General features: G+C 38.0%; 1 protein-coding gene across 3 annotated transcripts in view; it reads left to right on the top strand.

Annotated features, from left to right (window-relative positions):
- STAG1 (STAG1 cohesin complex component) overlaps nucleotides 1–13,029 on the top strand; it is a 182,561-nt gene that overhangs the window by 166,242 nt on the left and 3,290 nt on the right. For all 3 annotated transcript variants that reach the window (XM_062606574.1, XM_062606575.1, XM_062606576.1), the window contains 8 exons: nucleotides 233–372; nucleotides 1,702–1,803; nucleotides 3,286–3,434; nucleotides 4,481–4,609; nucleotides 8,528–8,733; nucleotides 9,573–9,744; nucleotides 12,365–12,475; nucleotides 12,682–12,796. In XM_062606574.1, coding sequence (XP_062462558.1) covers nucleotides 233–372; nucleotides 1,702–1,803; nucleotides 3,286–3,434; nucleotides 4,481–4,609; nucleotides 8,528–8,733; nucleotides 9,573–9,744; nucleotides 12,365–12,475; nucleotides 12,682–12,796 — 1,124 coding nt within the window. The remainder of the gene's footprint in view (nucleotides 1–232; nucleotides 373–1,701; nucleotides 1,804–3,285; nucleotides 3,435–4,480; nucleotides 4,610–8,527; nucleotides 8,734–9,572; nucleotides 9,745–12,364; nucleotides 12,476–12,681; nucleotides 12,797–13,029) is intronic.

Raw genomic sequence — 13,029 nt, 5'->3', positions numbered from 1 at the left:
CAGTACCTACTCAGGACTATAGAGAGCATCCTGGGTCATTGGCGTGTCATGTTCCTGAGCTTTCCTGAAAGTCCTACCATAGGCAGGACTCAAGAATTCACACCTTTCATTTTAGCAAAAACCCCTGCTCCATGTTAAAGAACTGGTTTTTTTCCAGAAGCTGCTCTTTGATAACGTAGCTTTAGAACATTGCAGTTTCTTATGAACGTTTTATTGTTGTTGTTGCTTTCAGAGGGAGATGAAGAAGATGAAGCCAACAAAATTGAAGCTTTACATAAGAGAAGAAACCTTTTGGCTGCCTTTAGTAAGCTGATAATTTATGACATTGTGGACATGCATGCAGCAGCAGATATCTTCAAGCACTATATGAAGGTACAGCTCAGTGTACTCTCCTCTTCCTAACTGTAGTGTCAGGCCCCCTCTTTCTCACCCTTCCAGTGCAGTAGAAGATTGAATGCTTTTGAAAGCTTATTCAGCCTTATTTGATTTTTGTAATAGTTTTTCCTTGCAAAATTCCTTTATTTTCCTTTTCTGCTACTGAGAAGCAGTGAGCTCTGGACTTCCTGTCCTGTGTAGGAGTGCCTTATTAAAGGCAGCACCAGAAGTCGGTCCTACAAGGTGCTAAGTGATTCCACAGAGGTTCCTCTCTACAGAGAAGTTCTTATTCTGCCTCTCAAATTCAGTCCTAGAATCCTAAATGACAGTTATCTGTTCAGTGTCATATCTCACTGGCAGTCTCCCAATCTTGGTGCTTGCCATAAGGAAGCAGGTTGATTTTGTGAGAAAAGATTGTCTTAAACAGGAAAGCAGTAAAAGAGAAAAAGCTCTATATAGTACTGCTCGAAGTGGGTGTACATTAACTGAATGTCTTGCCAACATACAGTGTTTAGGCCCAATGAAATTTAGTGCAGCTACCACTGCACCGTGGTCTGGTGAGTCTACCTGCCAGAAACCAGGCACATTAGCAGTCCTGACACTGCCAAGCCACACAAAACCTGCCTGTGAGGGATCAGTCATCACAAAGTTGACAATCAAAGAGGAAAAGCTGAAGACAGAGTGGAGAGTAGGTCCTGTACTACAGACAGTGTTTGAGCTGTTGATATGAAATACAAAGGATTTGACTTTAAATCCTCCTCCTCCTGTTCATCAGGAGCAGCAGTACAATAAAATCAAGAAAACATCAAGAAAACCAGCACTTCATACAGGCTAATTTCTTACTCAGTTTTCTGGCTTCCGTGGGTTTCTTTCTTGGCCATCTAACTCACCTTGCATTGTACGTGGAGCTTCACACCTGTGTGCTCATGTCTGTGAACAACTACTCACAGCCACACTTACTTATGGGCTCAACGTACTGGTGTTTCTTAGAATCTGTAGCCATGGGTCACTTACATCAGACACTCACTTTGGGGTAGGAAATGCTCTCTTGTTTGGTTTTCAACATATATTTTACTGAAGATAATAACAAATAGAGGATTTCCTTACCTCATCACTGGGTACAGGCTGCCAATCAGTTTAAATGTTGATATTGAAACATTACCTCACACACACACAAACGATGGGGATTTGAGACTAGGGTTTTTAGCAACTGCTGCCTTTTTAAAACAAGAACCACAAGCAATCTTTCTATCAGGAAAATTTAAGAAATTGTGTAAGAAGTTCAATTTAAGGATATAAAGAGGTTTTTTTCCCCTGTTTTCCTAGTACTACAATGACTATGGAGATATCATTAAGGAAACCCTGAGCAAAACAAGGCAAATTGATAAAATCCAGTGTGCAAAGACACTCATTCTCAGTTTGCAACAGGTAAGAATATTGATTTTTGTAAGAAATGCCTCACTGCAAAAAATAACTGGACAGGATTTTCTGTGATGCCCTTTACAATGGAGCGAAAATACTGCAATTCTGATGAGAGATCTTCTTGCTCCTCAATTCAGGCTGTCAGTACTCATTTGTCTCCCTAATCTCTCTCAAGACCACACTGAGAAAGTTTTGGTCAGATGAAAATGGAAGAAAGGGAGAGAAGAGCTTTGTAGGCAGTTTGGTCCAAGCTGAGTATTAGCATTTGCTTACTGGTACCTAGTGAACAAGAGGAATAGGATGACTTTTAATTAGCTGGAAGTAATGCATCTTCTTTACATTTTGTCTGAATACAGATTGATTTTTTCAAACTTCAGGCTAATCAGTTTGAGTCTTCCAGTGTGGTTAAACATGTTTTTTTTCCCTGAAAATATTACATCAACCACAAATTACTGGCTTGATGATGAAATCCATCCTTGTTCTGCCAACAGCAGCAAGTGTGTGCTTCACTAAATACCATTTAGGCCCTTGAAGTACTAACTATATCCATCACACAGAGAAATCACTTCTATAAACTAGATGTTTTCAAATCTTTTTGAAGCCTTCCAAAATTCATTCCAGCGTCCTGAGGGATTTTCTGTAGCAATCTGGAAGCTGAGAAAGAGCTGTGAAAACATGAGAAAAACAGATGTACTTACAGAAGAGTTGTTGGGTCTCAAAGTAGTTCCTGCCTTTAAATTTGGAGAGGAAGAAGCCAGGTGCCATAGGGCAGTCAGCTTGGTATAATTTGGGGGGGGGGGGATGGGGGTGATAATTAGATGAGCTATTTGCAAGTGCCTGAGTGATAGGTAACAGCCAGTAGGATTCTGTGAAGGAGAAATCATGTCAAATTAAGCTGCTTTCATTAATTATATGGTAACAGAGTTTGTGGACATCAGAGAAACAGTAGCTTTAATGCAGCTTGATTTAATATTGTGACTGACGCTGTCTCTCTTGATATTCTCATTAGCAAGTTAGGAAAATGTGGTCTGAATGGCAATAGCAGAAAGTTAGATACAGAACTGACTGGAAAGCTACTGAGTAGTTCGTTATTGCACTGAAAAGGCAGTACCAAGCAGGTTCCAAAGGCATTTACTTAGTAATACTCTTAAAGTATTGTCTTGATTGATGGAAGAGCAGTTTTGCTTCCTAAATTCAAAGATGCTGATCTAATGGTGATGTAGGTATTTTAGAGCATCAGAATGCAGAACCACCTTGATGAGTTGGGAGAATAACAGGTGCAATTCAGTGAAGGTAAGTGCAAAATTCTGGTTAAGGGTTATCATCTGCACAAGATGGGTGACAATTGGCAGTGGATTAGAAGATGAGTATAAGAGAAAAATGCCATTGGCATGTCCACTCTTAGCAGTAACAGGTTAAGAACAAATGTCTTTCCCAAGACAAGTGTTTCCTAGCTCACAGATTTTAACAAACAAATTCTTTCTTTAGCTGTTTAATGAGCTTGTTCAGGAGCAAGGTCCCAATTTGGACAGGACATCTGCCCATGTTAGTGGAATTAAGGAACTGGCTCGTCGGTTTGCCCTCACTTTTGGCTTGGATCAGATCAAGACAAGAGAGGCTGTGGCCACACTACACAAGTGAGTGGTGGTAAATAAACTAGATTTTTATATTACCTCAGATGAAACCTTTAGCTGAGCATCCCTTTTCTAAAGGTACGGAATCTTAATTGCTCCTGTACAGTTTATGTAGAAAAATGGTGGGGGCTGTACATGTGTACGTATAAGAAAGGAAGAAAAACTAACTGCTATCTAATTATTTGTTGGAATTTATTGGGTTGGCTGTGTTCATCTATCTCAGGTAAAGCCACTGGTGTTATATGTATTTGTGTAGACTGTATCTAACAGCTATAAATGGTTCTTTATACCACACCACTGGATTCTATAGGCGACAAGGGCTTTTATAAAAAAATATTCAAAAATACTTTGGAATTCTAGGTTTTTTTTTAAATGGATTTAAGCTTTTTATGCAACTGCTGCATTAGAAAGTGTAGAAGGGCACTGCTGAATTTATATTCTGACTTTCCCATGCCATAAAAAGGTTAAAATATTAATGTTTGCTATCTCAGAGACTGAGTCATTAAGACTAAGATGAGCAAAGCCTGACCAAAATGCTACCAGTCACTTCCCTGTACCAAGCAAAAGAGAAGTTCAAGACATGCGTGCGCCCTTATTAGATAATGTGAAATTAAATTGTTTTCAAATGATAAAGCAAAGATAAGGCAGAGGTGCACATATCAATGTTCTGGTACACCAGTTCTCTGACTCTTAATGCAAAAGATCTTGTTGTATCTTATATATTATTCTTATTGCAAGCTTCTGCTTCATGCAGAATCAAGAGCCCATTGGCTATTCCTGCTGAGGCAGAGCTTTCAGCACCTGACAAGTTCTTAGGCTGCAGTAAGTCCCTTCTTAGTACGTGACTGGAGGTATGTTGGCTTTGACAATCCTCACAAACGGGGAGAGAACATTCGACTTCCCTTTGTCCAAAAGCAGGTGCCTGTTAGCAGTGAAGGAGAAAAGAAAAAGTTAGGATGGGATGTAAAGATATAAAGAATTCCGTGACATGCAACATTTTTTAAATTTGATTACAAACGTCTGAAAATGTTACTGTTTCTTTACTGTAGAGATGGCATAGAGTTTGCCTTCAAATACCAGAATCAAAAAGGACAAGACTATCCACCTCCTAACCTTGCTTTCCTTGAAGTGCTTAGTGAATTTTCTTCTAAACTCTTGCGACAGGATAAAAAGACTGTGTAAGTAATGCTCCTTCTGTGGGTTTTGGTGGGCTCTGTTAATCACTGTAGCGTGTGTTTAAGCTCTCTGATTTGATGTTCTCATGATCTGACAGCCTATAGGAATTCCCAGTGAGACATTCCACATACACAGTTATTGATCATTTTATATTTTAAAGTAATAAAAATGAATGAGAAAAGGATATTCAGATCCACTGATGAGGTGTGTTTGAGACCTCACAAAACAATGTTCCTTAAAATTTCCCATGGGGCACTGAAAATAAAAACCTGTCTTTTTCCAGGCTAGAATTAAAAGGAAATTAAATGTTAGCAGTGCAGGACATTTACAGGCTTGTGAACACCACACCTAACATCTTGTTTCTGTTAGATACTTACATAAAATGTAAATGTATATTTGTTGTTTAGTTTAATATATTGAGTTAAACTTGGCAATAAAGGTTTGTCAAGGCTTCTGTTACCGGCACAACAGGTCAGAGAAAGAGGCTTGGAGAGGACACTTGGTTAGGATAGAGCAGGGTGTTGGAGACCTGACAAGCTAAAACAAGCAGCCTGAATTTGATGTGGTAATTACTGCAGGTGAAATCAGAGGTAGTGTTGATAAGATCTGAATAAAGAGCAAGAAATGCTGTGTTATGAGCGCCGTTTGAACAGACTGATAAGAGAGCCTGTGGATATCAACACAATGGGCAAAGAGAAAACCCTCATTATTCAGGGCAAGCTCACAGCATGGACATGTTGTCAGCATCGCTGCAGAGAGAATGCTGTACATTTATGTTATGTGGAAATATCCAGGATCTGGTGCTGCACAGAAGTAGTAAGGGAAAAAGGAAGAGGTCTCTAGTCAAAAATCAGCCAAGCAGTATGTGCCCAGTGTACAGCTGAATTCTTTGAATAGCTTTATGGCCATTTAAAAAGTGCAGTTGCCATAAATCTTATGATTTATGGTTATAGATATCTTTCCACTCAATTTTCTGACCACAGTGAGTGTAAGTCATATTTATCTAGTCTAACTACCTCAACTGACTCTTTGTGTCAAACTTTTCTGTAGTTATTCTGTGAAAACATTTGATTTAAAGGAATTTTCTAATAGCGTAAACAGTTCTGAGTACTACAGCTTTACATGTGTTACTGTCCTGGGTTCAGCAGTAGCAGTCATTTTTCTCCTTCTTAGTAGCCGGTGCAGTGCTGTGGTTTTGACTTTCAGCCTGGGAACAGCGTATCTTTATTAACTTTGTATAATTTTTAACGTATACACACTTGAACCAATTTGAGTCTTTTATTGTATCAGTCATTTGTCAATTCAGCAAACATAGTAGAAGAAATAGTTGAATGAGCTTCAGAACTGGATGATCCAGTTGGGCTAGCTTGGCACTCATGTCTGAAACTGCTTTCCATTGTTACATCCTTGAATATTGACAACCTTTGGCCTTTTCTTCAGGACAGGACTTAAGGATAATAGAATTTTATTACTGTCTTCCTAGCTGAATCATAGATTATCCTGCATCTGTTGGTTTAAGTGCCATTAGCCTGATTCCTGTCTAGTTTTGTGACATTATCCTTCATGGACAGTCATCATCCTTTCCATAAGTTTCTCCAGTGTCTAGAAGTTAAAGTTACATCGCTGTGTACAGTTTACATGATCTGATCCTTGAAATTAAGTATGGGAGGAGTTCTTGTTCCCTTGCCTTCTATGTGGCCATTTCATAGTTATTCTTGAAGGTTTCCCATTCATTGGTGCCTGCACACCCAACCACTGGCTTCTTTGCAGGACTGTAAAGATTGATGATTTTATCTGTCTTTCTTGTAGTCCTCTGTCTCTGGACTATTTACTTTTGCTGAATTTGAAGATCAGTGCAAACAGATAGGTCCTTTAGGGCATGATTTATCTGATTTTTGCTAAATTACTGCTTTAGGATGAGTGCAGACATGCCCTGGATTCCATTGGCTGTGGTGACTATGAAAAGAGTGAAGATAACTTGCTTATATGTAAAGATGTCTTGAGAAATCTGCATTCCTTTCCTTGAGATACGTGTCATGGTTGCACCCATCAGGCAGTGGCTGCATTGCCCACAGTGCTTCACTGACATTACATACCCAGCTATACTCTGGAGAGTCGATTTGCCCTTCTCGGTAGCACTACTCCTCCAATCCTCAGGGACCTCTTCCCCTTCCCTCTGAAGGGGTTGCCTATGAAGAGGAAGGTACATGACCACCATCTGGTGGAGGAGTCCTGCGTACAGGATCCTTTATCTCCTGCCCCGGCTCTGTCTCCTCCTGCCAAATTACTGTCCCTAAACTCAGCAATGGGCTGTTAGTGTCGAGTGCTCTACAATAACCCTGAATGTCTCGTGAGCATAGAGCTTCCTGTCTCCTGTAAGTCCTTCAGCTTGGCTTCCCTACCTCGTAAAAATGAACTGTCTGCCCAGTATGTCTGCATGTGTCATCTGTCCTTGGTACAAAATACCCTTCCTGTCACAGTTCAGCAAATACTGCTCTTTTACAGGGATCCTACTTCCTTTCTGGTTTACTGCTGGTTTTTTTATTTGGGAGGAGAAAAGCAAGATGTTTCTAGTTTGGGAATGGAGCAGCAACATTGATTTCGTTTAGTTTTCCTATTCTATTTATTTGTTTGACTTCTCGGTTTATCAGTAATCTCCACAATTAGTGATAGCCACATGGGTATATTCAAATCTGTGGATTTAATATAAAACTGTACATCAAAGATGCCAGACTCTTTCTTACACTTAGCAAAGAAAGATTTATACTAATGCAGTTACAATCACTGTAAGGAGATGCAGGCAGGGAGTTTCTGAGGAATTCATCTAAGACGGTCGAGAAGCGAATTGCCCTGTGGAGGCATTCTTTTCCATTTATTTTTCTCAAATAGAGACTGTAGCTTAGCTTGGACAACTGACTGTTGGGTGTCTGACATGAGATTAGACAGAGCTCGGTGAGGTGTTCCGACTCCTTGAAATTGAGAGTTTCTATTTTTGCTGAAGCTGGTGAGAACTACCACTATGAAGCTCCTCTAAAATGCTGAGAGAAAGTTACCGCACCTTTGGCATCTAATCAGTAAACAACTCTCAAGTGCTGTAGTTTTTCCCTCCTCACAGTTTGGGCACAATCTGTGCACTGTATAAATTGGATTCAGAAAGCTTTCCATTTTCCATGACTATTCTGCAGATAAATTCTATGAGGTCATGAAACACTCAGGTGTTAACAGTCTTTGGTACTGTAAAAGAGAAGGAGAATAAACCAAGAATTTGGCCTTCAGTGCAGGGTTTGGGTGTTACTCAGTATGCACATAAATGGGAGGGAAGACGCATTCACACTATTTAATAAAACAGCAGACAGACAAAAAACACAGGGGAGGGAGGTTGTTTGGTTCCACCCTTAAGTTAGTTAACATGTGTATATTGGACTTCTTCATGGCAGTGGAACAGGCTTTTAACTGTTTTATCAGAAAATGACTGCTTGAAGAAGAAGCCATTGTTCTTCTTCCAAGATGCAAAAAGATAGCCTACATCCTCACCATAGGGGTTCTAATTCTGTTGACACAGTAGCAGTATATAGAGGTGGCTTCCTCATTAAGCAAAACAGAAAAGGTATTCAAGTAGAGTGTGCTGTGAATGATCACAGACAAATGCAGGAGGAAGATGCTGGGGAGACAACATCTTATATTGTTTACCTGTGAGTAACCTGTGCATCATTAAATGTGTTAGCTAGTTTTCAGGGAATGCCATATACTCTTAATCAGTCAGAGACACAATGCCCTATCAGCATATATTAAATTAAAATAATGAAACATCACACAGGATTTATGTTAAGCTCTCAACAGCACAAATTGGGGCTGCAGATTAATTAAAGAGGGAACAGTGTGTTGTGTCTCTGTACTCATTGTCTTTCTTTTATTTTCAGTCACTCCTACTTGGAGAAGTTTCTGACAGAACAGATGATGGAAAGAAGAGAAGATGTATGGCTTCCACTCATTTCCTATAGAAACTCACTGGTTACAGGTGGTGAAGATGACAGAATGTCAGTTAACAGTGGAAGCAGCAGCAGCAAAGCCTCTTCAGTGAGGAATAAGAAAGGACGGCCACCACTCCACAAAAAGAGAGTAGAAGGTTTGTGTGGGTTTAGAGTGCCTCATTTTGTACCTATATTAAGTTTCCTTTTTAGGAGCCCTTATAGTTTATCAGTTACTGCTGAACTGTATGAGATATTCTGTATGTAGTAAAAACAAAACAGCTGCAAACATTGAGCTGGCCCATTCTCCACTAGAGCTTCTGTTGAGCAGTACATGCACCAAGTCCTTCAGTTTCTCATAGCCAGCCTGGAGTTCAGGTAGATAAAATACCACTTCCTTTCTTCAGGTACTCTTTTGCTTCCTTGAGGATGCCATGATTTTCACAGAATTCAACTGCTGAGGTTGACCAGATTTTGGGGGTTTATGCTCCAAACTCATCTTAGCGTTTACCTGTATCTTGGTTTGCTGTGTGCATATGAAATTAACAATCTTACATTTAGATTCTAAACTCAGTAATTGGGAAATAATTATTTTTGGTAGATGTATGCAAGACACCCAGTAATAATACAGGTAGTGCTGCAGTATGATATTTGCAATGACTTCTGATGGTTTGTTAAGTATTTCTGCCTTGTGTTACCACTGAGAATAGCCGTAATAATCCTACCTTAAAAGAACACAAAATTAAATGAGAGCTGAAAACTTTATAATTTCAAGCATTTATCCACTTGTTTGAAAAGCTACTAAACTGTTGAAAATCTGATTTGGAGAAAGTGCTGCAAATAAAATTAACTGTAGCAAAGTGTGTCAGCAGCTGGAAAGCTGTCAGTACTAATGTTAGGTGTTCATTCAGAGCAGGCTGAACAAATCCCGACAGCGGTAACGCTGCGCTGCCCCTTATCAGGACTGTGTAATTAATTCAAAATGTCCTTTTTCTAGATGAGAGTCTAGAAGGCTCGTGGCTGAACAGGAACGAAAATATACATACTCCAGGGACACTGCAACCACCACAGCTCACCTCAACTGTCTTGAGAGAGAACACCAGGCAAATGGGAGAGCAGATCCAGGAGCATGAATCGGAGCAGGGATCTGAACAAGATTTTTTACACAAGTAAGTGTTGGAATTTCGGTATCAAGCACGATGAGCCAGGGACAGGAGTTACATGTTATTTACACAGAAAGTCTTAGTCGGTGGCTCCACAGATACACTATTTATTTGCAAGAACAACTGGAAACGTCTTGGCTAGCAAGACTTTATTTTCAGTTCCCAGGAAAATATGTTATCATGAAATCATAGTAGAAAATCCATATGTTAAAATTATCTCATAGCATTTAACCATAACCATATGGTTATGCTTTCTAGTGTTTGTGGCCCCAGGTTGGACTGAAGTGTTTCCCTGGAAGACCTGTTAGATATTCTCTTTTCTTCCCCTCTGCCCTTTGTCACAGTGCACTTACTGGTCTCCAGCCATCCTAATGATTTCTTGTAAATTAACTCTTCAATCCAATTCTAGCAGCTTGGCTAGTATTTCCTGTTTCTGGGATAACTGCCCTCTCTGCCAAGTTTATTTTCTGCTAAATAATATATAGCTTTTTTCACTCAATTCACATTTTATGACCTCCATTTAGAGGGGGAAGAAAATGGTGGTTATTATGTAACAGTACGTTCAGAATACATGTCTTGAGAGAATGCTATTATGTGTTATTTCTATTAATTTGAGGATACAGAATAGCAATACCTGTTTTGAAGACTATTTTTATAACTTTTATAGCTGTATTAAAAAGTCATATTCTACTCGCCAGATGAATGAGGTCTCAACCAATGTAGTATAGTATAAAATAGCCAGATTATGCTTCTTGGCTTTCTTCCAGATTTTGTCCATTGTGTTTTTCTTGATATATGTTCCCCAGGTTCCCAGTTCTTACTGAACATGCAGCCACCCTGCTTGATCCCTGTTTAATCGAAAACTTTCCTGCTTCATCCTGCATTCTTTAATCATAGTATTTTCTAAATAGAAATAATTGATAATTTTTGCCTCAGAAGGTAAAATGTTCTGCAAAAATAAATAAAAAAAAATAACTAAATTATCTAAAATTAGCTAGCTAAAATTTTACAAAATCATCTAACAGAAGTTACTAAAATCATCTAACAAAATTAACTAAACTTAACAAAATCTACCAAAAGCTACCAGATTCACCTAAGAAAATTAACTAAATTTAACAAATTTAACAGTCTAACAAAAGCTACTACAATATAACAAAATTAATTAAAATTAACGAAAGCTACCAAAAGCTAACACAATCTAACAAAAATCACCTAACAAAATTAACTAAATCTAAAAAAAGATACCCAAATCTAACACACTCTAGCAAAATCCAACAAAAGCTACCACCATCTACCAAAATCTAACACAAGCTACCAGAATCTAACAAAATTGTCTAACCACATTAACTACATTTAACAAAAGCTACCAAATCTACCAAAAGCTATCACTCTAACAATATCTACCAAACGCTACCAAAATCTAACAAAACCTACCAAATTAATCTAACCGAATTAACTAAATTTAACAGAAGCTACCAAAAATCTAACAAAATAATCTAACAAAATTAACTAAACAAAAAAGCTACCAAAATCTAAAATCTGCCAAAATCATCTAACCAAATTAACTAAATTTAACAAAAGCTACCAAAATCCAGCAAAAGCTAACAATAGCTAACAAAAGCTACCAAAGTCATCTAATAAAATTAACTACATTTCACAAAAGCTACCAAAATCATCTAAAAAGTATCATGTAACAATATTTAACAGAATCTAAATTATCTGAATTAACTAAATTTAACAAAATTATCTAACAAAATTATTGTTCAAAATTTAATAAAAGCTAACAAAACCATCTAAATTTAACTAAATTTAATTGTCTAGAAAAATTAACTAAATTTAAAAGCTAACAAAATTATCTAACCAAATCTGACAAAATCATCTAACAAAATCAGTCATCTTACAATATTTAACAAAAATCTGTTAAACAAAATTTAACAAAATCATCTAACAAAAATATAACAAAACCCAAAATTTAACAAAATTGTTTAACAGAATCCAACAAAATTATCTAACAATTTAAAAATAAAAATAATTAACAATAAAATAGTAAAATAATAAAAACTGGTGTTGCCCATCAAGAGCTACCCTTAGCTTACTACCGTTTCTTTGTGCTGCAATATACAAATCATATCAAATCTGTTGCTGTATACTACTGGATTTAGATGGTACAGCATTTAAGGTATTTACGTGTGGGCTAAGTTAGTGGACGCTAATCAGTGTATATATTTGAAAGCAATTTTTTTGTGTCATGTGACATTTTTGTTTTAAAATGTGTGTCAGTTGCTAATTTGGATGAATTCTTGCTCATATTTTGCCTGATCTGTGACAGTGAAGTAGGATTTAGTAATGCTCCCACTTCAGGTGTCACACTAATGAAAGAGTGATGTTGCCATTTTATGTAGCTGTTTTTATTACAGCAATTAATGGAATTTTTTTGTTTGTGCACACATTCAGTGAGAGGGAACAAGTTTTGGAAGGGAATCCTGAAGACATGTACAACGATGGGATGTGATTTAAATACCTTATTCTGAAGCATGGCCAAACACAATACTTAAGTAGATATTGTGTAAAAAAGCCAACTCAAAATTGTTTGTGTTTGCACTCGTAACACTGCTTTGTTTGTTAGTCCCCAGATGCAGATATCTTGGTTGGGCCAACAGAAGCTAGAAGATTTAAATCGAAAGGACAGGACAGCCATGAACTACATGAAAGGGAGAACTGGTGTAAGGCATGCAGTGTAAGTGTTCAGAGCATTCTCATCTCTAGCCCAGAACCATTTAAATGACAGTGCCTCAATTTAAATGTCACCTTCTTCTGGTTTGCTGCCATCAGCTTCTGTGACATTTGACCTCTTGTTAATGAAGGCATTCTTTGTAATGATGAAAATCATGGGTGAAGTTGAAATGCCTGGAAATGACTTTTTCTTTCTCATTATATAATCAGACGAGGTCTAATGGAAGATGATGCTGAGCCCATCTTTGAAGATGTAATGATGTCCTCACGAGGTCAGCTAGAGGATATGAATGAAGAATTTGAGGACACGATGGTCATTGATCTGGTCAGTAAATCTTATTAACAACAAGTTTGCAATGGATGAGAGGCAATTTAAAAGGAATTTTAGAAGTGCAAACAAAAAAAAGTACAAAATTTTGAGCCACATTTCCTGTTGTCTGAGAGAGCAGAAATGATCCGAATGCTCCCTAGAACTTACAGCTGCAGATTCAGGAAGGTGAGCTTCTCATCACCCAACACTCCCAAATCATTCTCAGGGCTGCTCTCCATCCAGCCTAT

This window comes from Pezoporus occidentalis, unplaced genomic scaffold, assembly GCF_034315485.1.
Source record: "Pezoporus occidentalis ecotype Australia unplaced genomic scaffold, CSIRO_AGI_Poc_V1 ctg97, whole genome shotgun sequence".
NCBI classification, from domain to species: domain Eukaryota; kingdom Metazoa; phylum Chordata; class Aves; order Psittaciformes; family Psittacidae; genus Pezoporus; species Pezoporus occidentalis.
The sequence above is the reverse complement of the archived record's forward strand: the minus strand, read 5'-3'. Positions and strand labels throughout refer to the sequence as shown.